Below are 27785 nucleotides of genomic sequence, written 5' to 3' on the forward strand. Positions count from 1 at the left end.
TTTGCTTTTTGTACAGATTAAACAAACAAGATATAAAGTGTTAATTGGTAAGCTTTCGAGGTGCTGTAAGGGGGATTTTGTTATCTTTGCAAAGAGCCAAGAAAGCTGTTTCCCCCACTCGTTATGCTGAGCTAAACTAATCCTAGCTTCATTAATAATGGATATGAGAGTGATATCAGTCTTCTCATTTGACTCTCCCAAAAATAAAAACGGTGTATTTCCCAGAATGTTCAACAATTATCGCTGTCTGAATTTTTTTTTTTTTTTATTATTTTGATCAGTTTACGTGTTAAGGGAGAGAAATTGTACACTCATCAGGTAGGTAAAAGAGTATTGGAAGATGGCACAAAATAAAAAGGTAAACGCCTGCATACTTTCTCCAAACCACACAAGTTTAATGACCCTGTCAAAACCAACCAGGGTGTTTTCCTTCCATTTACTTAAAACATTCTGATCTGACAAAGACTCAAGAAAGATCGAAACGTTATCAGTTAATACATTTGTATTTTAAAGTATTTGAATCAATCATGAAGAATTTGCCAAGATATTACATTTGGTACATGTCATGAAGTGGTGCAGTTTTTGTATTGTGCCTATAACTCAACACGTTATATAACATTCGATGGTCAATATATGAATGCAGAATTTAAACGGTTAGCTACGCCCAGTTGTGACACTCTGTAAGCCTACATAATGTGGTAAAAACATAGTTGCCATTTTTGAATTTGATCATCACCTAAACGGGGAGGTGAAATTCTATCAATTGGCCTGTCTGTGCTAATTAATCCACTTACACTCACTAAGCCTTTTAGTCTCTCCTCAGGAATCCAGTTCGGTGCAGCCAGTGTGTTAAGTGGCTAAGAAAGGAAGTTTCGGATTAATAAATGGCTACCAGTGCTTTTTTATCAATATAATTTCAAAGGCTGGCTCTTGTGCTGCAGGGATGGATTTTCTTTCAGCATGATTTTTTTCATACCATGTTATAAACAAGTGATTTTGCCACCCCTGAGAGATGGTTCAGATTTACATTTACATTTACTTACATAACTGCGTGTGAAAGAAGAAGGGTGTGTTATAACAAATTTAAGCTATCCGCATCCTGAACCTTCCCTTGAATAAAAATCCTCAGTCAGTAGGTTGTCAGAATGATGGTATACTGTAGTTTCATATAATAATTGTCCCTGCATTCCTTTATTGCATTGTTTGACAGCTAGTATATGTAGTATTTTGTATTCATTGTATTTTATTTCTATGTACCTGTCCGTACTTAATCGATGTGAATTTGTATGCTGTAAAAATTACACAACACACCTTTAATAAAGCAAATGTAACAGATGAATGGGTTGACAAAAAACTGAAATATGCCTCCAAATGCAGTTGCTTCTGAAACACGACAGCCAAAACCACATGCTGCTGTGTTGCTCTCCGAGGTCAGCAACAGGTCACCCAGGAAATAATAATCTCTAGGAAGATCCAGCCAAGTGAAACCACTGATTTCACTTGTTTTCTGGGTTACAGTTCAGTACCCAGAAGCAGCTTTTCTGTTTCCTGAGCCTCCCTATAGAGCAACTTTACTCCCCAGTCATTACCAAACTCCTTTAGTTTAACTGCTATGTTAAATCATTAATTATTTTTCCAGTCATGTGTGTTGTTTTCTGAGTCATGCAGTGATAACTACAGACAACAAAAGTCTCTTTATGCACAGTCTCCAGGGTCTATCAGCCTAAACAGCAACAAATAACTCTACAGACCATGTTGAAAATAGGAAGCGAGACTAATTGATATAAAATAAAATGATTTTCAAATGTTGTATCACACTGAACCACAAGCAAAAATGCTCATTGAAAAATACCACTCCTCAGTGGTGTCTCTTTCAAAATACAGAGACTTCATGATAGTTGATGAATAAATACTTTGAGAAAAGGAAGATTCATGCATCACATTCACAACAACAATTGAGAAAAGAATTCAGATTAGAGACACACCTGTCGATAATGCCACACATATCAATCTGCAAGTGGCTGTAGTCTCCCAGCATCCTTTGCTGCACTTTGATCAGGTCAACACGTTGGTCATCCAGAGTCAAGAGTCGCATACATCCCTGAAACACTTTGAAGGGGTTGCTGCACTCTTGACTGCTCTTCTGAGTGGGACAACCTGAAGACAGAAACACACGACAATACTTAAACAGTGGTTTGACTTTTTGTTCATCTATATGCTGTTTATTTGGTAGGATCATTCATAAACATTAAATTAACTTTAATTAGTTCTCACAAATAAGAGATAACCAAGAAAAAGCAGATCCCCCCCCCAAAAAAAACAACAACCTCTAAATGTGTCTCCATGACAAGTTAATCATGTTTTCAATAATAGTGGAAGCATAAAAAGCTTTTTTTAAGACCCAGAGCACGTCATACGCTCTCAACTGAGAGAAACCACAATGTAAACAATACATTCAAGAAAATAGAATATTTTCTTCAGACTAAATTTGTATCAAGAAACCTGTCTGGTTTAAAATAAACAGTGGAGCATCAGAAACAGTGATACACTAACCATGGTTGCACCTTTCATAATAAAAGACATGTTAGGTGAAACCAGAAGGTTGGTAGAGTCAGTAGATCTAACATCATCACCATCTTCATGTGGGGGGTGATGGAGTTTAGGTTTAAACCTCACAGTGAGAGAGGACTACTATAGGGGACTAACACTCTCTGTGACACTGTGGTGTGCTGTTGAATTCCAGTGTGAAATCCTCCCAAGCTGTGAACAACACTTATTATTTTAGACACAAGTTGACAACTAATGCAAACAAAGTCTCTTGTGACACAGAACGATATGACACAGACACTGTAACTGAAACTGGAAGCAAGAAACAGCTTATAGTTAAACAGCCTACTCTTGTCATTTTAAACTGAATGCCTCTGTAGAGTTGTAGGTTTATCGTGTCCCTGCAGGCTGCACCTGCAGCATTATGCAGTTCCTCTCCAAAGATAAAGGACCAAGAGTCTACAGCAATGCAAGTGGCTCTGCAAGCTGCCCTCAGGATGAGTGGTGCTTTGAGACAAATGCAACTGCTAGCATAGCAACATGCTCTCAATGACAATACTAACATACAGATGTTTAGCAGGCATATGCTTTAACATTTTATCACTTGAGCATGGCAATGCAGCTAACATTTGCTACATAACGTTATCTGGAGGCTGATGGGAATTTCTCAGATTTTTCAGATATTTGGTAATAAACAAAAGTGTTGGAAATAAATTTGACCTGATTATACATCTAGTTATAAAGTCGAGATTATCAAAGTTAATTTTAAAAAAATCGGACAAAACCGTTTAAAATTGAAAGGAAAGCCATATAATTGTTGTCGAGGCAATTCGCTCAAAGCCTAAAATGTCAGACTCCTGCTGGGACTAGACAAAAAGTCATGGGAGCACCAAAATCATTAGGATTCATCCTCTGCAAATCATGAATGTTTGTGCCAAATTTTGTTCCAATCCAACTGCTAGATGTTGAGATATTCACAGAGTCAGTGAGCATTTTGGACCTGCTGGTTCCGCTAAAGGAAAGGTCAAGTTGCTGTGTTTTCTTTTTCCTTTGGGGTCCTTAAATGTCACCATGTACGAAATAGTGGCTGACCAGCAAACCCTTTTCTCCCAGCAGAGTCCACATTCAATTCAAGAAAGTAGCTCATCATATAATCATGGCTGAACACCATCTCCTTAGTAGCTGGTTACCCTCAGAATGTTTTTGTTCACCGCTCTGTTATCTTGGCCCATGTGATGAGAATTTTCCATTCTTTGTGTTTATCCTCATCTACCCTCAGCACAGGCAGATCTGAGGTGGCTGTCAGATAAAACCAATCATTGCCAAATGCTGTGAATGAGCTCCATATTTTATCCATCAGTGATTCACACAGGAGGTTGATCCTGAATGGTGGCATTCTGGGGGCCAAATACAACACTTCTGCTCCGGGCTCGCTGTTGCTCTAATTACTGTCCGCCTGTCAGGCGCACAGTTCGACACATCCAAACGGAGGGAGGTGGGGGGGGGGGGGAAAGCAATGAGTCACTGCTCGTTGTCACTTCGAATTTAAGAAGCGCAGGAGAATATTTTGTAGGAGCTGTTTTCCTTATGGCAGTCTCAATGATGCAATGATGAGTTTTAACTCTAATTATTCTACTTTCGAGGTTAAAAACCACTGTGACCACCACAGCAGTCAAACAATCTTTTTTTTTTTTTCATCATATCAAGACTGTTTTGTGTGTTAGGTGTACTAGAACTATATTTCCCTGTTTAGCATTCATAAGGAGTATACAAACATGTATTAGTAACGTAAGCAGATAGAAGTGGTTTTTTTTTTTTAATGTTAATTAAATTGTAAACACTTGTGTGCAGCCATAAAAGCAGATAATGCAATACAAATATACCGATCAGCCATAATGTTAAATAAGGCATAACGTATAACATAATAATACATCTTCCCTTCATAAGCATTACAATGTTTAGTTGTTATTGAGTCTGATTAAGAATTGTTGATATATGTATATGGTAATTTTGGAGACTGCAATTTTTGGTGCGGTTGAGCTGCACTGTATTCTATTAAGAGGTTTTTCCTCATACTTTATCCATCCCATTTAAATGAAGTGAGTTGTCAAAATATTAGGAACACCTCTTAACTAACCCACTACATTTCCACAGCACTAAAAACTAGTTTGCAAAATGATCATTCAAATAAACCAACACCTCTCAATCAGACTGATTAACAGCTGAACATTGTAATAAATATGAAGGGAGGATTTATGACTGAGCTGTTGTATTATACTTAATGCCTGAGCTGTCAGTGGTTTTAATGTTGTGGCTGATCGGTGTAGAGTACAACATGTAAAAATACAACATGTCTTTTTACAGTTGTTATTATTAGTAGTAGTATTTTTATTAGTTATTCTCAGTTATACTGAACATGAAATTACAGCTTCTTAAAAATTATATTGTAGTGATTGGTTGTTTATATAATTAAACAACTCTTTATCAATGATAAATGTGGTGAGTTAAAATACAATGTTACCAGTGAGCTTCAATGCGATTAGAAAAGGCACTGTTCAATGCTACATGCACATTAATTGACAATGTGACGGCTGCAGTAGTTTAATGTACTGCATATATATATACACAGCATGCAGTTTGTTTCGATTTGCATGTGTGTACAAGAGCATGAATTAGAGGGAGAAAGGATTCAAACGGCAGAGACGGGAGGGGGAAAATAAAAGAGAAGAGGCCTCAAAAAAAAGATAAAAGGGATGTTGATTAGGAGAGAGAGGGTAATGCATTAAGTAAGGATGAGGAGAAAGAAAACAGGGAAAGAGGCAAGAGAGAAGGGAGAGGGCAACGATGACATGAAAGAGGGAGGAGGAGAAGAAGAAGAGCAGCCAGCAGAAAGAAGAGGAGGGAGAGACTAAGCAGCTTTATGACTTCATCCCTCTCTGGGTGATACTAAACCTCCAAAGGAGATCTGTAGATGATAATTATCACCAGAGTACCTGCATGAATTTTAAATAGCCCCAAATGTCTATGTCAGCAGTTTTGCCATCTTTCACAGCAAAATACTTAAATGTTTACGTAAAATCTATAATATTTTGCATAAGGAAGCTTTTAGAAATTCACTAAAGGACTGTTTCAATGTACATGTGTAAAAAAACATATATGACATAGTATAAAAACAACATACATGATGCAGGTCATACATATAATAATGTCTTTTTACCACCAAAGAAGAGTTGAGAATCTGAGGTCAGAGGAAGTGGGATGCTGGTCTGAGCGGTGGCTCCTTCATCTTTGTCCACTGTGATGCTCAGATGATCTTGTCTGAAGTTCAGCTCCACAGAGTGCCACTGACCATCGTTCAGACCTGAGCCTGAGAGGACGCAGACACACACAAACACACACAAAATAAATCACACGGTATGGCTGACTTTAAATCTTGATGTGACATCAGATCAGTTTTATTTTCTTAATTTTCTGAGTTCTACAGCAAATTTGAGTCAATGAAAACACCCTTGTGGATCCTTATGGTGTTAAGAGTTTAGATCTGGACTCTAAAGAAGCACGTCAGCATTTCAGCCTCAGTCCTTTATCAGTGTGTACACACGATGTGTTCATGTAGAGTACTTCTGTGAGGTCACCCAGATGTTACACTAACAAAGGAGAACATATTTGAAGCTAAAGAATATGCTTTTACAAGCATAAAGTGATTACCAGGTCTGTGTAGACAGATGTCTCTTAAAACAAGAAAGAGAATTACAATACCCTGCTCCTCTTTTCTCCACACAACCTTCTAATCACAACATGAAGTGAGTGTGAATGTTGGATCGTTGGTTTTGGAAAGTCAGACAATGGGCGACACATACACACTCTTTGTGATGTGGGAACAATGTGGTGGGAGGAGGAGCATTTCTGAAGCTATTAGATATTCAGTTCAGACAGACCATAAATCCAGTTAATCTATTCCACCTGTCAGTTGAACCAATAGTTAATGGCTGTCCTTTTTTTCCACTTTGATACAACAAATTCGTTTTTCGTTAGATTTTTTTTTTTTTTTTTTTTTACATCTGTGGTGTAAACCTGACATATGTGGGCAGAGCTGAACAAGTAGGAGAGTAGATCCAGAGGTGAAGATCCAGATGTGTGGCCATGAAAGATCATGTCTGGACCTACCTGTGCTCAGCTCCAGAGAGACCCTGCCTGCTTTACTGATCTGTAGACGAAGCCTGGCCTCACTCAGGTACAGGAACATGGTGCTGTCTTGCTGCAGGAGGTCAAAGGTCAACAGCAGCCCCGCCTTGTTCCATGTCCTGAATTGCAGTGTTACAGAAACAACCCCAGATGACCACGATGTCAGTCCGGGCAACTGGAGGAAGCTGTGGGGGTTGGTGAATGTTACAGAGACTGAAACTGGCTCAGCACATGAAAAGGTCACATTGCCCTGAAAAAAAAAAAAAAAAAAGAGGAGGGAGAGAGAGAGAGAGAGAGAGGGAGAGAGAGAGAGAGAGAGAGAGAGAGAGAGAGAGAGAGAGAGAGAGAGAGAGAGAGAGAGAGAGAGAGAGAGAGAGGGGAGAAGGGAGAGAGAGAGAGAGAGAGAGAGAGGGAGAGAGGGAGAGAGAGAGAGAGAGAGAGAGAGAGAGAGAGAGAGAGAGGGAGAGAGAGAGAGAGAGAGAGAGAGAGAGAGAGAGAGAGAGAGAGAGAGAGAGAGAGAGAGAGAGAGAGAGAGAGGAGAGAGAGAGAGAGAGAGAGAGAGAGAGAGAGAGAGAGAGAGAGAGGGAGAGAGAGAGAGGGAGAGTGGGAGAGAGAGGGAGATTATTATGAAACAGATAATAAAACATGAATATTCATCAATTGCAGAGGCTGACTCAGTTTGACTTGATGTCAGAGGTCTCATCAGCAGCTCTCTGAAAAAGGACACCTGTATTACCATACTGATATCAGCTGGACAGCTAAAATGCTGCAAGCTTCTATTGAAAACCTGAACCCTCAGGGTCACAGAGCTTTTGCACCCACTTTTACTGTTGGCGTCACATCTCCTAAACACTGCATTGCCTCAGGAAATAGAAAGAAAAAACATAAAATAACGCAAAGCATTAAAACTAGCACGTCTAAAATTTCCATAAAGCAATTATAACAACTAACAGTGCTGCCTGTGGAGGAAAATAAAGATATTTAACAGTGAATATGTGATATGATATTATTACTACCATACATTCTATTTCATACCAAACTTCTCTCGTTCTTTCTTTCTTTCTTTCTACTTGTCCACTTTCCTGATGTCGCTCTTTTGCTTTGGGCATTGTAACTCCAAAATGTAGACGTGATGACATTGGTGATGGTAATGAAGGTGATTATGATGATGAGGATGATGCTAATGATGCTGCTGATGATGACGGGTGTTAAAATAAAGAGGATGATGATGAAGGTGATGAAAATAATGATGATGACAATAATAATCATGACAGTGACCATTAGCATAACAATGACACTGATGTAGAAAAGGAAAAAAAAAGAGAAGAAGGAAGTGCGCATAAAGTCTGAAGTGATCAACTTGTTTCTCAACATGGCAGTGTTAGATAGAAAAAGTAGCTATGCGTCCTTGTTGCAGTCAAAACCTGAAATAACCTTGAAGCCATTCATCCCCAGGCATTTATACACAGAGGTGGCATGTGTGTTTTGTTTCCAAGTCGAATGGTATGAAGTCAGAAAGTAGAGAAAAGACTTTGAGCATCCAGACATTTGTTCAGTTGTTGCAATTGCTCTTAAACGATTCACTAGAGATGTAATAATAGGAGATATATTGTGCTCTTGTAAACAGCACAGCTACATTCATTTGTGTTATCTCACCATACATAGTTTAGAGTGACAAGACAGTGTGTAAAGAGACCAAACTGTAATGTAATAATGAAGATTCACGGTCAACACAAAAACATCATCTTTTTCTGAGAAACCCATTTTTCTAGTCAGTTTCTGATGTCAGATAGCGTTCAATACTACATTTCCCACAAGTCACAGAGGGAAATTCTACAATGCTCAGAATACTTTTTTTTGTAATCAGGATAAAAAAAAGAAAAAATGCCACAGTTGCTCAATTGATCCAATATTGATCCAAAATCTAAATGTGAATTAATTCAAGCTGCTGAATGTATAAACAGAGTTTCCACAAAGGTGAATGTGTAAGTACACCTTTCCATCAAGGGATTATGTTTACTAAATAGATGTTTTATTCCTGAAGGCGTCGTTGGATTTGATTTTTTTTTTCTTTCATGCCCACCGTCTTGTATCTTTGGCTTTTCATCAAAGAAAGGATCAGATCCTTTCAACAGATTCAACCAGGAAGGCTTTGTGCTAATGAAAGACTGGAGGCGCTGTGCTGAATAGCAACAAAACACTGTCTGTGGCAGAGATTTCCAACCTGGAGCTGTGAGTGTATGAGTGGTCACAGACAGACAAATCTGTGTGGTTGCAAGAAGATTATCAGACAAGGGGAAAAAAAAAAAAAAATCACATTTTATTTATTAACCTTTTACCTTTTTTTTTTTAAACTTTTACTTTTTCCCATTAAAATAATTCAGTTCATTATAATAATAGTAAATTTAGGAAATACAGTATGTCCTCATGACTAAAAACTATTACATTACATTTCATTTAGCTGACACTTTTATCAAAAGCGATTTACAATTAGTGCATTTCAACCATGAGGGTTATTAAAAGGTAATTCAAATTAAACAATTGTAGAAGAGAACATCTTGAGTTTGACTATTCATAGCTTGCAAATGCTGTACCAAGAGGTCCTGAGTAGGTATTGCTTTGATATAAAGCAAAAATGTACAGCACTATCACTTCTTGAGTTCATGGCCTCCTGGTATGTCACTCCCACCCCCCCACTGCTACTCCGTAGCTCGACCTCTCCAAAATAACATATCCCCACAGTCACCGATTTGTCCTTCTGAAGAACTCTGAATGGCAGATTACCATAATTAAGCTTTTAAAAACTGCTGAAACACAATAACTTACCACCATAGTGACCTGGGGGCTCTTCTGTTTAGCCAGGTCTATCAGACTGAGGTCCCTGTACAGCAGGTTTTCCAGACAGCCATGAAAGTTCTTGTTGGGCAGGATGGGTTTCTGCAGTCCGTGACTCTGGACGGCTGCCAGACTCAGCTGCACAAGAAATCAACACGCACACAAAGGATTTTCTTGAGAGGAACTTGCCACCAGAGAGTTTCCCCCAGAACAAAATAGGTTCTAAGGTTTTTTTGCTATTTGCATTCACACCGCCAATATGAACGAAATACACTTGAAGCCTCATTACGATCTGCTAGTATTTGCCCTGTCAGTTACTGCATTACACATTAATAAAAACGCAACACTTCCTGTATTTTTACAATCTAAAAAAAAAAAAAAAAAAAAATCCCCCTAGCGTTTTATTAGAACGAAACCCCTCATAAAAGGCTTTTATTTTGAAACATTTGCAGGAACTAGTGTCTGACTAATGTCGGATAATCACACTTTAGATGAAAAATCCTCAACAGTGAAGACAAAAAAAGGGGAACTCCCTCCTGCTGTTCTTAGAACTGTGGTCCAAAAATGCCTAATAAATAACTATAAGAATTACAGCCTCCTTCTGGAAGATTTGCTGTAAAATGTTTGTATTATTGTCATTCATAGAGATTTTCCCAGGGGAAAAAAATATGAAAACGTCCATAAAAACACCCTATTCATCCATAGACTCGGTGGGCTCTCCAGTTGAATTTTGCAACAGCTAAATGTTCTGTCCCTGTGCATTACCCTTTCAAACTTGTTGGTCGGTGCATGAGTTGGTTGGCACAGAGACTCCCCACCTCCTGCTTTTTCAGTTACAGGGAGAACTACTATGGACTACTACTTTATTTAAAGAGTAAGTCAAATTCATACTATTGAACAAGCAGATTGTGCTGCGGGAGTTGTTTAAAACTAACTAATATTGGAGTCCAGTGTGACTTCCATAATATATTCTGCAAAAGACGAAACTGCAAATACATCCTCAGGGTGTTTGATGCTTAAAATATTTTGAATGTGTGTGTTTTTGGTCTCACCGTGTGAGCGTGCCAGTGGCTGAGCTCAGCTGGGACGTGAACCTGCTGCGTGTTTTTATCCACGGTGAGATTGAGGTGAGTGTTGAGCCGCTCCACCTTCACAAGGTGCCAGTGCTGGTCGTCGAGCAGACTACCCAGAGAAACAAGAAGCTGGCCACCAGAGGATGAACTCACACCTGCAACACAGAGGGAGGAGGAGGGAGGAGGAGGAAGGAGGAGGGAGAAGGAGGAGAAGGTTGTCATGTTGGCACGATGCTGCATTTGATAGAAATCCTTTTAGGTGCACTTCCTGCTGAGGATCTTTGCTTTTTTTTTTTTTTTAGGTGTATCACCTTAAAAACAACAGTTCATGGTCAGCATCCTGTGTGTCCTCCTGCATCAAATATTTTTTAACAAGGACAAGCGTTCTTGAAGAAACCAGTCAATATCCTTTGTGTCTGGAAGAAAGAAAAACCTTAAAGAAGATTTGTCTTTGATATATGAAAACAAAGAGTCGCAGAAACGCTGTCACTTCACTGGAACATTTTCATCTTCGTTTCAAACAGGGGGAGAAGGTCGCTAAGGTCGCACACTCTCTCGTTAGAGAGCACAGATCTGTATGCTGAAGGAGAGGAGGATAGAGCACGATAAATTGTGATGCTGCAAAATCATAGCAGGACTTAATTAATGACAGACCCAACACCAGCGGGTCTAAATTGATTGATCCATCTCTGCATTCCCGAACGTCTTGGGAGAGAAAAGAGGTTCTGCTGACAGAACGAGCTACACCCGAAGATACACCCTCATTAATTATTAAGGGAGGTTTTCAGACAGACAGACAGACAGGTAGACACACAACTAGATTCCCAAACGGTCTAACTTCTTCTTTGACGATTAAGACAATTAATGTGCTGACATATTTGGTTACAGCTTGAATAAGGGAAACTAGAGAGGGAGAAATCAATACTAGAAGTGTAAGGGCAAACAATAATAGAAACACTTAACTTCCATTCATGCAACGCCCTCTCTCTCTCTCTCTCTCTCTCTCTCTTACTCTCAGTCGCTCTTAATTTCCCTCATGCCTCTTCTGCTTGCTTGCATGCTTATGAGGAACTTGTGAGAAAGCACCTGGGAGCACCCCAGCTAGTCTTTTTTTTTTGGTCAAACTCGAAGAAACACAGCTGTGTCACATTGCAATAACTTCTTGATTTATCCCGACTGAATGGACTAATATTGAACGTTCATGTCTTTTACCTGAAGGGTCTACGCTGAACACTAGTTTCAGCTTTGCAGGAGTCTCCCGCTCCAGACAGCTCCCTGAGGCAATATCACCTAATCATATTCTGTCTGCCATTCCATTATGGCTCTTCGCTCAAGCTCTAAATCTGTTTATGAAGGACGACATTGACAGGTCTTATCAGGAGATGCGCCGTTATAATTGTTTCATGGTTTTAGTATCACGTGGTGCCAATATTTGAAATACATCTTGACTGCAAAAGTAATGTTTTCTCCAAACTAATTCACAGTTTCAGCCAAAGGAAGATGTTTGACGCCATTACCATGAAACACACTTGAAAAACAGCAAGATATTCATGGGGGGGGATGTCACTGCTGTTTGTTATATCTTTCTCTGACCCTCTTCTATTTAAGTCATGGAGGTTGAATCAAAACCATGTTTCCAACGCATAACAGAGTAAAGGGAATAATACATACAGCGGATATGACATGTTGCGCCAACTTTTCACCACAAACCTGCAAATGTTTCAAAATAAAAGCCCTCTTAAGAAATGGAAAATGTCTTTCTACAGAAATGCGACAGGGCTTTTAATTTAATGGGAAGTGTTTAGTTTGAATCAAGAGCGTAAAGCAGTAACTTTTTAATAGTGTAAACTGGAGTTTTCAGTGTAAAATTATACTTTTTTTCCCATTAAGTGGCATTTTGTCATTGTAACAGGTTGTTACAATAACAAAATAAGTCATCTGGTAATCTACCAAGTTTGGGTGAAATTCATCAATGCACAAATGACCTAGAGGTTTATTAGGATGGCTATGTATATTCACAATGTCCCTGATTATGAGACGGGTGTTGCTTGTCATCATTTCTATCTCCTTTTGTTTTCTATCACCTCTCTACTTTCTACTTTCAAGTCTCTACCTCACGTTCCCATTGTATCCAGAGGACACAGAGTGGTCAGCCATGTATATTTTGCATTTTAAAAACTGTCAATGTGTGTGGCTTGCATACTGTATTGTTGCTGCACATAACGAATCAGCAGTTAGGAGCCTATTAGACAGCAGGAGAGTGCAGTGCAGTCAGAGTATTGTGGCTATCTTTGCAGTTTCAGGCTCCTCTGAAACTGTTATGAGGATGTTTACAACAGAAAGTCCTGGGGGCTCACTGTAAATCACTGCAGATAAAGTGGAATACAGTAAGCAAATGCAACAGTAATCACCACAGTTTATAGTCTTCTGTTTTCTCTGCCAACTGGCCCACTTTGTCCAGGGAGATTCATTTCATTTCAACAGCACTGTTCAGATGCCTGGGGAAAGATCTAGCTTTTGTCGCTCTGCGCGATGAGTAAAGAATCCTGATTGGGGTGATGTTTTGTTGATGAATGTGAAATATTCAGGGTTTTATGGCATAAAAAAGCATGCCTGGATAGCAACCACAGCATGCCCTTAATATTGAGAATCCAGTGAAAAGAAAATCTCTCACTTAACATGCATCTTGGCCTGCATGCTTCTCTGACGACATCCTAATTTAGTCAGCAATACTTAACACCATATGTCCAGAAGGCACTGAGGCAGGACACAGTAGCCCTCACTGCATTTACTCTTGTGTATTACACCCTCCTGGTGACAGTTCAGAATTGAACTGAATTATGAAGCAGCAGGCTACATTATAGCAAACTGACATTTTGATAAATGTAAAGCATGGAGGAAATGAGATGGTTTTGGATAGTGGACATAAATCTTAATGAGCCAGTCAATTTATTCCAACTGCTTGGACAGCCACAGGCACACAGAGAGGGTCTAGCATCCCCACTGCTTGTATTTGTTTGTTTGTCTGTCTAACTCATTGGTCACCGTGTAGCGGTCCGTCTGTAACGTCTGTCTTTCTGGTTTCATTCAGCTACTAATTTATGGTAATGGCTGCTAATCACGGACTAACAAAAACACATCTGCTTTGGCTGAATCCTTCTGTTTGTGTCTCTGAAGCTCAGTGTTAACAATTGTTAGCCATATTTAGCTCCACTGTTTCTCAGCCAGCTTGTTTTCCCCATGAAGTGACATGCATCACTCTTAAAGAGAGGACCGGGACCAACAGGATCAGGTTGCCAAATGGGAGAGATAAGTATGAAGAGCCTCGGAGAATCTCCTACACTCTTCTCTCGAGATATTACACCTAAACCTTCAGGTATTATCTTTGCTCTGTTAAGTTTGAGCTCCTCTCCTCTCCTCTCCTCTCCTCTCCTCTCTCCTCTCCTCTCCTCTCCTCTCCTCTCCTCTCCTCTCCTCTCCTCTCCTCTCTCTCCTCTCCTCTCCTCTCCTCTCCTCTCCTCTCCTCTCCTCTCCTCTCCTCTCCTCTCCTCTCCTCTCCTCTCCTCTCCTCTCCTCTCACAGCTGACTGTGGAGGAGCATGCTGGGGTTTAAGGTGCTGCTCAAGCTATTGATCTAAATTACACTGTCTGCAGACTGCAAACTCCTGGGAGAGTCAGAGGGAGGGAGGGAGTTTTGTGAAAGAGAAAGACAAAGAGCATGCAACTGAAAAAGGCAAATAATCACCTCTGGAAAGCAAAAAAAATCGAGCAGGTGCAGAATTGGGGCGTCATTTGAGAAAGGCTGTGATATAACAATGGATAGAGAGGAAAAAAGAAAGGGTGAGGGGAAGGCAGACAGGGGAACAAAGAGAACAAGAGAAAGAAGCATGCACCACCACCACCACCCCACCACCACCACCACCAGTATTGGTCGTATTGACGGATTATCATGGCTCAATCTAATCTCTGCTCTGCCTCAACAACAACCTGTGTTTATTTTTGTTCTCGGCGACCCGGAGTTCTTTCAGCACTTTGTTGACTGTCGGCTCGAGTCGAGCAGGGAAATGTGACAGGCGTCACTCAGGGAGCTGATGTCAGACTGATGGCTTTTGCAGATGACACCTCTCTGCATCCGACAGATACTCAACCGTTACCACCAGGGAGATGAGAATCTTCCACCCCTTCTCAGCCAGAGGGAATTGGACAATCTTCAGTTTTTATTATGAGAATGTAGAAAGGGAGTGACAGAGGGAGGACAAGACAAGTGTGAGGGATGGAAAGAAGCGGCGAGCAGAATAAACCGCAGCTGAAAACAACAAATTCAGAAGGTCATAAAAATATTCATTTTCCAAGGAAAAATTACATGTGGGATTCTGGGATTTTTGGTATTTGTATATGTGTGTAATAATGTATGTATTAAATGAAAGATGCCCGCTCAAAAACACGAGAGGGAAACTTCATCATTTTTCCTGGACTGTATTTTCCCATCACTTTGGGTCTAAGTGACTAACGAGAGCAAGAATTTTTGACATTGGTCCAGTATTGAGTGAAGAGTGCTTCAGCCGAAACAGGCTGCACTTTGGGGTAATTACGCTCCCTCGATGTACCTCCACTTAAAGCACTTTGTTTTGCCACTGACAGTCTCAGACTTAACATAATTGTCTGACAACATTATGCAAAGGATCCCTGACACTCCAATGCTAAATTCCCAACATTTGACAATGCTATTATGGTTATATAAATGGATCAACATTTCAGCAGTGTCCTCAACTGCTTTCATGGTAGAATTATAGTGAATAATGCAGGTTCTTTAACAAGTGGCTAGTCCAGCCATAGACTGTATATATAAGTGGACGTTGTTTTCGGGTCTGAAAAATGAAGCTGATGTGAAAGTGCCTTAAGCTGCAATACCACCTAGTGCCACTCGAAGCGCCAAAAAAAAGTCTCCGGCTCCATAGGCTCCCATTCAACTAGTCTCAGAAAATTCTCAGTCAATGAAATTTCACGACGAGTTATCTCGGTCTTGCTAGCTAAAGTTGCTCCTTATTGGTTTTCTGGCCATCCTTCTGAAAATAATCCTGTCATTAATTCGAAAATAAGCTTCAAAAAGCCGTGTTTTTGGGATGTGTGTCTGTTTGATTGACAGGCCTGTGCCAAAATTTAAACTCGAGGCCTCATAACACTGAATATCAGGTTGTGGCATCACACATCTACTTGAACTTCTGAGACGTGACACCATTCTTTAACCCTGATTTAACCTCATCTGTCTTTTAACCCTCCCTTTACTCGTGCAAAAAGCAGATAACCTACGGCAGCTTCATCTGAGTCAGTCCGGTATCACGCAAAAGCACGTAACACACTCATCAGTCCACACGAGGATACCGTGTCACTGTCACGCTTTGCCTCGCCTAGGCGTGAAAAGTACACGCATGTGCGACCAAAGTCAAAGAAGGAAGGTCATGTGATGAAGTCAAAAGGGTGAGCGTCTGAGTGGGGAGGGAGATGTGGGTGCTTGGCTGGAGCAACACCAGCCAACAGACCAGTGTTTGAGACCAGGTAGTCCGGGTACCATGTCCTGCTCACTTTTCCTGCAACCATCAATGTTCATGTACTTCCATTACGTTTTACAAATAGCTCTTTAGCGTGCCCCTGGAAAAAAAAAAAAGTTAACATAAGAGAATATTTAGTCTTTTTTGCTATTGTGTCTTTCTACATCAAAGGTAGTTTAACTTTATGCAGAATTGTTGCTCCACTACCATTACCACATAATCCTGCATCACGAAACAAAATTTAGCTTCAACTCCATTTCATGACGAACTATCCACAGTTTTATGTATAAATTATAGCTTCATTTGGGACTAGAAAATCATTTTTATCAGTGGAAAAGTGATTTATTCTCAGGAAGTAACTGTTTTAAATGAACAGGAAAGCCTTCTGTTGTAACTGAAATGAAGGAATGGCTGGTGAGCAGAGCGGTGGAGTACTACATCAGCCAGATGGCTTGGTTCGTAAGAGGTTTGCCATATGGTGATAATACGACGGCCTGGCAGTCTGACAACACCTCAGGTTTAACCTCGTTTACGCCAACACATACACATATTTCCTCCCATAAACTCCACGGTGCCTCGGTCTGGGCAGGCAGAGGCCATGGATCATGTTATGCTGATCAAGCCCACTGTGCTCCTCAGAGTTCCAGCTTGACACGTGTTGCTAGCATCCATCATAGATTAAATGAGAGAGAATCTGAGAGCGGATAGTAAGCTGAGAGAGAAACTGTGAGAAAGAGAGAGCCTCATTAGATCGAAGGAAAGTTAGGAAAAAGTCTGAGAAAAACAAAACAACATAACAAGGCAAATAGTAATCGTGTCTTTCTCAAAAAATAATTCTCTCTCCTCCTCCCCCATCGTCAATCAACAATGTACGATTAACCTGTAACTTCCTCTCTGCCATTATGAAACGTACCAAGTCCCAGAATTTCTTTAAAATCTGATCAAGTTTTGTTTGAAACGTTGCTTGAGACAACTGTGGCGAGCTAATTGGCATATGTGTGAAGAAGCATAATTCTCCTGAGTTTCCTCCAAATTGGATCAGTGGTATCTTACAAAATCATATCTGACAAACATGCAAGCAAACAAGCAGATGGATGGAGACCGACTTGAAGCTCGCTGTATTTCATTATGAGGACAAAATGTGGTAGATATTAAATTCCATATATAAAGACGGGGAACGGTGACGCTCTGGAGCCTGAGTGAATGCATAATTACACTGTACATTTTAGGCGTTTAGCTGACATTTACTGAGAGCCATAAACAATGAATGAACAGATAAAAAGAGCTGCAGAGTTTGCCAGCAAAGTTGTTCAGAAGAACTTCCAAAATACTTGATTAAATCTTAATATCTGAAGTTTCAGCCATCTTACAGCAGATGTTTTCAATCCCTGTCCTCTGGAAGGTGACTACTACTCTTTTCTGCCCTCCTAAAAACTTAATGCGTTCAGTTATTGTCAAAAATGGTGCCAAAACACCGATGTGAGGGGTAAAACAGTCCCTGATTAATAAGGGTGTCAAGAACGAAAAACAGCATAACTTCAAGTAAATGAGCAGAAATCCAAATTACTTTCTAACAAATTAAAACTTTTTAGATCCTTGAGGAGTCATAATTTTCACCCAAATGACCAAAATCTGACCATATCATCAGATATCGTGCAGAACCAATGAATGAAGATCCATCTAAATAGTATTTTTAACTCAATTAATCTCACCAAAACCAGACAGATCTGATATTTATTCATGATTTAATTTTTGACAGGTGGATTTCAGAAGAAAATGGAGTGAGGACGAACAGAATTCTTTTCAAACGATCTTTGTTGGCACAAGTCCACCAATGTGACATCTCAGAGACAGTTTCTTCTTCTGATGCCTGACTCTTGTCACGATTATTCATTCTGACTTGAGTGTGTTTTCCTTCCTTGTCTGAGGTCATACAAGCCTCAGCTCCATAGCCCTTTTGCTGCAGCCTGACTTAATCATCAGTTTATCATTGTTATTGAGGGAATTGTTTTCCGTGATAATCGTCCGCGCAAACAACAAAATATTAGGTAATCCAGCAATTATGGACTTGTGTTATCCATGAAAGCCAGTATACCACCCTTATATTAATTCCCAACCGTACAACTGGGATGTCGTTATCCTACCTTGTTGGTGATACAGCAGCAGCTTTCCTTTCTCCAACACCAGATTGAGGCTGTGATCTCTCTGTCCCTCTGCATGCAGCAGCGTCCCAGAATTCTTCAGGGTTTTAAACTTCAGAGAGATGGTCTCCATCGCCGCCCAGCTGGGCCGTACACTCAGTCTGTAGATCAGGCTGCTGCTGCCATCAAAGCTCGCCACATCAGAAGCTAGACAACAAGAAAAAGAAGGAGGGAGAGCTTTATTCTATAAACTTTATTCTTAGAATCTCATTTTTTTTTTACTCTTGCTGACAAAGAACAGCCATGTTGCTTAACACAAATGTACTGCATGCAGTTTACTAATGCCACTGATTGGTAGGAAAACATATTTCTAGGCAGTAACAACCAAATTTGGGTTTGTCGCTGCCATTATCTTGTTTTGCAAGTAGATTTAACCTCCTAACATCTAGTTTTCCCCTTTGATTTAGTGTCAAGTTGCTCCTTTAAAGTTGTAAAAATGAACCCTTTCTAGTCTGATGTGCTACATGATGAAACCTCTGCAGACCACTGATCGGTCAGAGATAATCGCCCCTAGAAGCATCACTGCATTGTCTGTTGGCGACACTAGACATCCTTCACACACCTACAAGCAAATCTACCATAGCGCCCGCAATTATATATTGTTCACTGGACTACTCGATTAACAGTAACCTGCAAAAGTATACCCTGGTCAGTTAAAGACATGCAGATGTTCCTCTGTTTGGTTTTCAACGAAAGGATCCAGCGAGGGTTGATTATGTCATGGTGTCACTATAATGACCAGCTACACCTGCCATCTGAAAACAAACTTTAGAAGATTTCCTGGTATGAAAATCTATTTGAGTGAAGTTATACCACACGGTGAAAAAGCGTCATTTGACAGAGTATCTAGGAACATGAAATCTCTTTTATAGACTGACCAGCAGGGTTAAAGAGTTTAAAGTGAAAAACTTCAAACCCTCTTATAACACAAAAACATCCAAGCTGAGTGAATAAAGAAAGCAATATTAAAGTAAAGTACAACACAACAGGAACAGTCCTGACATTTATATAGATGCAAAGTTTCCTGCTGTCGCTTCAAATGCTTGAATTGTTTGCATTTTATTGATGAAGCATTTCTCATTTTAAGTTTCTATTGTTTCCATTCCTTTTGCACTCTATAATGAAACAATGGGGTCACTGTACATCTCACAAACAACAGCCAATATTTTATATTGCATTTCATTATTTTTTATTGTTTGAAGAGTATTGATTTTCTCTGCTCCGAACTAATGGTCTCTAAGGAGCTCTAAAACCTTTGTCTCCTCAACTTCCAACACCTCGGCAAAACCACATATAGTCAAGTTTCTCCTGATAAGTACAGAGCAGCAACCGCAGACATTTTGTTGTTGTAATTCTTGTGAATGTGTATGATAAATAAAAAAATTCTACCAGTATAATCAGTGTTTCCTAGACAGCTAAGTAATAATGCAGAAAGTGTGTTTGTTAAATGTTACTGAAAAGAAAGAAATATACTGTATACTGCATATTGTAGAGTATACACTGATTTGAGATTTTGAAGGTGTTCCATGTAGAAGTCTGTATTTTTTTTTTTTTAATCAAAATTCACTATATTTCCAACAGGCCTCATAAAAAAAAGGATACATGCAATTTTAATTCACCAGACTTGACCTTCCAGGAGCCAAAATGAGTTGCTCGTAATACAATACACATTTTAATGAAAATATTCACTCAGAAGTTTTGACCCCTCATCTTATTAACAGACTGTCTAGGTTTTTTTTTTTTTTAGCCAATCAGTCCCTCATCTCTGTTATTCTGCCACTCAGAATCTCTAATGTACAACACTCCTCCTCATCACCGCCTCATCTTTTTGGTTGTCCAAAGAGTCTTAACACAAGTTTCCATCTGCCAACTCTCCTCCACCAACACCATCATAGAGACTCTTCGGGGTCCTGTCTTATCTCATGGGGCATTGCTCTATGAAGTCACTTCTCATTGTTGGAGTCTAATTACCAAAACTAAAACTGTCTCAAACTGTCATTATGCCAATAAATGTTGTTATTCACTTCCAAATTATCTCTCATTATTGATCCATAAAAGAATCAGCTTAAAGGCAACTATAGAAGACAGAACAGGTGTATTTAGGAAGAAGAATTACACCTCAAAATGATTATTGTACAGTCTAATACATCATTATCATGACACCTGATCAATGGCACTGGATGCTTAGATGTTCTAAAATAATGAACTTCTGTTGTATTTACAAACACAAATCATATGTTGAACTGGATTTGACATGTTCTTGTTTGTTTGATTTTTTTTGTTTTGAGGGAGAGCAGACTTACTGTATCGACAGCCAAATATTTCCAGTCTGAGTCCGATCCTCCCAGTGGGGTTCCAGTCCAGTGGGATCAAACGAAGATAGCGGGCGATCACCGGCTGCTCCAGTTTGTACTGGACCACAGAGTCAGCATTACTGTTACCTGGAAAAGCCTGCAACAGCAGAACTGCATGTTAGTTTGTGTCATTTTTACATTCAGGCAGTTACTCTTCACTGTACACGTACGTTTATATTTGCTTATAAACAAGATGGGTACGAAGTGAATACGTTCTTTTTCAAAATGCTCTCTGAACTTTTACGTTTTCTTGGAGGCTAAGAGCTACAGTCTTTAAGACGGCTTCACAAAAATCACAATATGCAAATAGAAGCATGTTCTAAAATGAAATATCTTCAGATTGAAGAGATGCAGCGCTCGTTCTCAATGGAATTTATAGTCAAGTGAGGAGAAAAAGTATCCCTAACCTCCTCGATCCTGAGACAGTCTTTATGCATTTTCAGACTTTGAGCTTATAGAGGCCATTGATCCTAACGGGCTGATAATGTCGCTCCCTCTCCCCCATCTCTGTCCGGTGATCAATAACCCTGGGACCTATTCTGTCTCCGTACCAAGCCTCTCTTAAAAGACTAATGGCTTCTATTTTCCCAATCAGCTGCCTGTGGGAATCCAGTGGGGCTCCGTGGTTGACAGGCACACACAGAGAAACGCTTGCAGGAAGGAGAAGAAAAAAAAGAAAAGAAGATTCATTTGCGGTTATGTGTGCATGCATATGTTGTGCATGTTCTTTGCTTGTGTTTGTAGACCTTACTCGAGAGTTTGTGACATTGCCTGTGCGTGTGAGTCTGCCGAGCGTATACTGATGTGGCTATGTGAGTGAAATTGGCTTTCCTGGCACTGCATAATTGTGATCTCAGTGCCGTCTTCAGTGCTTTGAAGGGCTGAGTCGGCTGGGCAGCGGAGCGTTAAGCTCAACAAATGGCTCCGTTTCCTGCTGAGGAGGCTGAGGAGAGCGGCATCTCATTTACTCGCCCCAGCGTCTTTTGAAATATGAGTAGCCTCTGACAAGCCTTCAGTCAAGGAGAGAGCGATGGGTGGAGAATGAGGCGAGGAAGAGGAGAGGGAGGATGTGAGAAAGAAACACAGAGCAACTGTGGCTGAAAGAGTGCCCAGTTGGTACCAACACTGAAATATAAAAATACTTGAAGTAAAAGTCCTTCATCCAAAGTAGCAACAAAATTGACTTTAAGTATAAGTTGTAAAAGTACTGTTTGTGCAAAAGCGGGGGATCTGATTAGAAACCCGGCAGTCCTACATCCCGCCCACCGATAGCCGTAACTTGACTGCACCACAGGCCTGTCAATCAAACAGACACTCCCCCAAAAACACAACATTTTGGAGCTAATTTTGACTGGATTGACAGGATTATTTTCAAATGAACCACCTGAAAATTAATAAGAAGGAGCGACTTTAGTTAGCAAAACCTATTTTTAAAGATCCAGAAGCCACGTCCACTTAAATATACAGTCAATAGAGTCGCCCAGTGGTTCACAAACTCAGGGTCAAATCCTTTATTAAAGGGTCTTTTTTGGAATAAAAAATTCTGGTTCACTTATTTTGTTTTTTTCTCTACATTTCCAAGATATTGGATAGCTTTTCCTCTATGGACAAATAGCAGCTTTTCAAATTCAACTTTGTAAAGTGTAATAGTGCAGCAAGACTGTATTACAGAGGGAGGGATTGACTTCTCATTCAGGAAATATTGTTTGTTTATATTCCTGTTTTATTACTGAATGGTACATTAAAACGAGTGGCCGGGTACATCGGACGCTGCTTGGCTGTAGTCAGTCCAAGGACAGTCACAGAGGTTAATTAAAAAAAACACTGTACTTGTGCTATCACCCATATTTTATGTTCACCGCCCTACTGTCAAAGCTGAAGCTGTTTGCATGCGTAAGTCTGAAAGAAGTGGTTCACCTGCAGTCGACTGTCCCTCTCCCTCTTACCATCCATGAATCTGCATCCTTACATGCCGATTATCTTTGCATTGAGCTTCTCAGTGTTCTTTTCCAAAACTGCTTACCTACCTTGCCATATGCTGAGATGACCTTGTATTCTAGTTGTCAGATCCTGAGGATTGTGTGTTACATTCAGAGTGGCTGTCAGTGTATCAGCAAAGAACTTCAGCTTCTCCACTACAGCGGCAGACTTTTGTGTCATTTCCTCCGTCAGGACACTATTTTTGTGTTTTCTCCACCATAGCAATTTGCTTTTTTTCAGCTTTTTAGAAAAGTGCATGACACTTTGGATTCTGCAATATTGCTGCATCAATGCAGTGAAATGTAAAGAAACTGGAAAGCATACAGTATATTCAAGAGATCGGTTATACCTCTGGCCGTCTTCAGTTCTCTCTTCACTTTACAAGGAACCAAGTTCGACACTCATCTCCCTCCTTTCCTATCCAGACAAGCATGTATTTGTTAAACCCTTTGAATCCTTGGCTATTTTCACCACCTTCTCTTAAAAGCTCATATCTTGGTAATTGTTGTGGGTAACCATAAATATTCTATCTTGTTTTTTTGAGGACAGTATAGGCTATCGAGATGGACGCAGCGCTTCACGCAGGGTGTAACAACAACACAAATTCAACTTTGATTATCTCTGCGACGCTTCATCATACCGACAAGGCACCAACACTTTTGAAAAGCTCAGAGAGATGCAGGATATGTGCATCTCTCTGTGATTAATACTCGCTGTGCTACTCAATTGCAAAGAAGAGGAGTGAATTTAAATGCACTTTGCATTCATCGGGTTGTTAGGGTTAACCTGCTGCAGTCTTTGCCATACAGATGACTTTAGTTCTTCTGGAGGTTATAGGGTAGGGCTACCAGGTTTTGTTCGCCTTGTTTTCTCCTCTTCATCTTAGTTTGGGGAGATATTCTAAGTTGATTTCTTTGGTGGATTCTTAGATCCATCGGTTTCAAAACACATTGTAAATAAACACAACCGATTTTAAATCTCTGTCTCTGTGGCTGCTTTAGACTTGGGGAAGATGATTCTTTTTCATGTTGTGTCTCATCCACCCCTGAGGTACACAACGCTAACTTCATGTATAGATGTTGAATGAATGTGACACAATAGGTCCAATGGCTTTTAGGTGAAAACTAATAGGCCAAAAAGACGCTAGACTGATGAGACTTTCTAAATCTAAATCAGAAAAGCAATTAGTGACTGTAGCTCTCATATAAATGACAGTAATGAAGTGAAAAGTACAATCTGTTATCCCGGTCTACAATATTAAGGCGTACAAGTATGTCAAGTACTTCATTTTCCACCAATGGAGAGCAAAGAGAGAAAGTTGGCGCCTCTAAGCTACAGAAGTCAGTGAGACGCTGTGACTGATGCAGCTGTTTTTGCAGTAAAACTTCCATCTTAACAGCGACACTAAGCTGGCCTGACTAATATATGGAGCTTTAAAAAACACTCTGAAAGCTGATCTGGATTCATCACCTTTCATGCTGAGTGTCAAATCAACACATTTTTAAGCCGCAAGAAGTTAGATCCTGTTCTCTCGTTTTCAGCGATGACTCCCAGGGCTTCGGAGAGTTAGAATCCTTCACTGGGAGAAAAGTCGTATCCATTCAAATCTGAATCTAAATTGTTCCTCTTCGGGGCTGCTACTGTAATGAGAGGGCTGCACTTTCTTCCATAAAGGAGGGAGGAGATGCTTGGCTGCCTTTGAATCATATCTAATGTTGTTCAGTCAGCTTCCTGTCATTCTGACATCAGTTACAGCTGCTTGTTGGTGATTAGTCATTCTGCAGACTTGTATTGTCTCTTTTTACTGGAACAATGCTAAAAAAAAAAAAAAAAAAAAAAAAATGCTGAAAAATAATGATTTCAGGAGAGAAAGAGAAATGAGGATCCAACCATAGCAACCATAGTGCTGTGGTACTGAAGTCACTACATGCCCGTCTTGGCCCGCTTTCTCTCCGCATTTACATTTTAGGCACTGAGCTGACACTCTTATCAACACTGGCTCACATTGATGGGGCCAGCAAGTGTTCATTCATTGAGTTGCTTGCGGACTGGTGATGGACACCCATGCCGCTGCAGGAATCAAAGCTGGGACTTTTTTCTGCAGCGGGCTGTCTTTCTAACAACAGCACCAGCCTCCTGTCAGCAGAGGTTAAACTGTTTGACAGCAGCTCCGTGCAGTCAACATCGCCCTGCCCAGGTTCCTTTCATTGTTCCATTCATTATTAATAAAGAGTGAAAGGCTCCTGGTGAGCTGGCTTGCCGCTGCAGGCAGTACCAGTCCCCACAGATAGTGTAAATGAGGTCTACGACAGCGAAGCTAAACGTATTTTAACTTCAATGAACTGGAGGTTTGAGTTTTACTCGTGACAAAACTGTCTTTTAGATGCTGAAATTTAGCTATATTTAGTCTAAAACGGCAGTACAGGTGTCATTTTTAGTCCAGTAACTACAAATTGTGTGTACTTTATCATTCCCTAGTGCATACAAAAAGTATTTTATTTTAATGCTGAAAGGAAATTACTCTGCACTCATTAAATATTTTTCTGCTTTTACTTTTAAGTGAAGCCAAGGCTGATCAGTTGGTCTGTGAGTTTGGTGAATATATTTGGTGAAATATTTCAACAATTATTTGATGTATTCTCATGAAATTTTCATACAAATACTCATGGTCTCTTGAAGATGAAACCCACATACTTTAGCTATTCTCTGACTTTTCCACTGGAGCCTCAAATAGGTCAAGATATCCGCTTTTCCAGTGATACATCTCTACATCAATATGATGTATTAGCACAGACATTCATGCTCCCCAGAGGAGGAATCCTAATGACTGCACTGATTTTGACTGCCCTTCTTGTCCCACTAGATGGGGAGTGAGATGAGGAGTTTCTACCTGGATAAACTGTATTTCTTGTATTTTTCTAGCTAATTTTTCACATCTTTGCAGACCCAACAGAAGTCTTCTAGCTTTTTACACCACTGTCCCACCAGTGCTCGGTTTATTATTAAAGCTTACTTACCCCCAGGCTGTCTTCCTGCCGGTGTTGCCTCCAGTTGTGTCCTGTGTCGCTGAACATCAACAGGTAGGCTGTCAGCCAGTCGGAGCTGCCATAGCGACCCTGCGTGGCAACAGTGGTAATTTGGGTTCGCCTTCCCAGGTCCACCTCCAACCACTGGTATCTGTCCGAGACGAGAGGAGACCAACCTCCAGCTCCTGCACAGGACACAGAAACAAAGAGAGTGTATTAATGATGGGAAGCTCGGTTATTTTAAGTTTAGGATAAGGTTTAGGCAAGTAGTTATGGTTAGTCATGCTGGGATCAGACTACACAATGTGTCTATCTTTCACGATGGTACCTATCTCACATTAGGCAATGAAAGTGCCTTAAATTATTGCTGTGTCTTTGTCGGGAGACAACGAACACTACAAGTATGACCTGGACCAATTATTATTTACATTCGTGCTTGAGTTCCTGTGTCAGCGGGGAGGAGGGCCAAGAATTTGTTAATCATGGCTACTGGGGCACTATCTGTGATCCTATTGGTCAACGTCAAGGAATGCGTCGTAGGATACATCAAGCTCGGCAGGTTAAAACTAATTCTGACATGCTAGGCTTTTCATCAGGGTGTCGTGTGATGCCACACTGGTGTTTTTGAGTTACATCACACTACAAGATCCGTTTGTCATTTTGGACATTCATACTCGTGCCTGACACTGGAAATTTGTTGGTGATGACTAAACTGGGTCAAAGTCAGGTTGAATTTGTGTAGTCTGAGCCCGGCATTCAGTGAAGTCTCCAGAAAATGAATGGAAGTCAATCTAATGTCCTCTAAAGTGATGGAAACTGGGCTGTCTGTCTGCGTGTGTGCGTGTGCGTGTGCGTGTGCGTGTGTGTGTGTGTTGGAGAAGAGGCTGATACGGAGGCTGGCAAAGCTGACAGAAGAGAGTGAAGATCGAGGGACAAATCATAGGACTAAAATGTGATTCATTACATTTTAATCTACTTGAAATTAAACTTTAAAACTGTGGATTCATAGTTTGGTGCAGACACTTCGTGTTTTGGTTTTTAAACTGACCAATAATATATCTCAGTTTGGATATGCATGCAAACTGCTTGTTTATATTTCTGAGTAATGTTCACAAATTGATGGGGGAGGCTTGCAGATGACAGGAATGCTAAAGAGAAGGGTTAATGTACCGGAAGGTATGTGAGCTAATGCTCGGTTTTTATAGTTATTAATGGTCAGAGGAAACCCTGCTTTTAAGTTGAAATGTTGCAAATTACAGTATGAATGTAGTATATCCCTTTTCTGGTTTTGATTTAAGTCCACTTACACACTCACAGACATCAAATCCTGCAATATGTCAAACACTTCCTCTGGTTTCATGATGACAAATAATAAATCCTGATAATCACAGACACTAAGTGGGATAAATTTGGGTCACAAACCCTCGAAGAAAAATGGATTAGATGATGCAGCAGCAGAATGGTATTTAAAGAAAGTTTATGATTCCTCCCAACTAAGACTGAAGCTGTATCTCGCCATTTAATGGATCTGTTCAGGTTTTTAAGGGCTTACCAAGGTGACAACCCTATGAGGGGGAGTTGAATGTTTTCCAAAATCATTTAAAATTCTCAAACTAATATGACACAAATCACTGAGCTGAGACATTTGTCTATTCTGCGGTGATTTGTCAAGCATGATCATGTTTTTCAGGGGTAACATGTTCCAGTTTTGTCCTGGCAACATCTGTTGCAGCAGCTGGAGAGGACATCCTAGGACGTATGAGATTAACTCAGAGTGTGTTCATATTGTAGTCTAAAAAGTTATTACCATCGGCACTGTGGGATGTCTGACACAGCAAATTAGAAAAAAAGAAGCACAACTATGCGCAGGTGAAAATGGTTTAATTTTCATACCAATGTATTTCATATATAATAAACTATGTATAAAAATAATTGTAAGAATAAAACGGCACTAATGGACCATAAGACACCTATCTAGAAATCCTCATTGGAATGCAGGATGATGGTAAAATTCAAAAATGTACTTCGACAACACA

The 27785-nt window shown here is 40.2% G+C and overlaps 1 protein-coding gene across 1 annotated transcript in view; it reads right to left on the minus strand.

The window, feature by feature from the left end:
* Positions 1-27785, minus strand: part of LOC138624494 (contactin-associated protein-like 4) — a 97314-nt gene that overhangs the window by 39132 nt on the left and 30397 nt on the right. The window contains exons 3-10 of the mRNA XM_069704745.1: positions 25741-25934; positions 20693-20840; positions 18333-18536; positions 10620-10795; positions 9559-9705; positions 6715-6982; positions 5765-5914; positions 1986-2157 (exon numbers count right to left, since the gene is read on the minus strand). Of these exons, the coding sequence (XP_069560846.1) occupies positions 1986-2157; positions 5765-5914; positions 6715-6982; positions 9559-9705; positions 10620-10795; positions 18333-18536; positions 20693-20840; positions 25741-25934 (1459 nt within the window). The remainder of the gene's footprint in view (positions 1-1985; positions 2158-5764; positions 5915-6714; positions 6983-9558; positions 9706-10619; positions 10796-18332; positions 18537-20692; positions 20841-25740; positions 25935-27785) is intronic.

This window comes from Brachyistius frenatus, unplaced genomic scaffold (genome assembly GCF_029030835.1).
Source record: "Brachyistius frenatus isolate BFR_SWC_R1_liver_20210118 unplaced genomic scaffold, ASM2903083v1 Contig_52, whole genome shotgun sequence".
NCBI lineage: Eukaryota > Metazoa > Chordata > Actinopteri > Embiotocidae > Brachyistius > Brachyistius frenatus.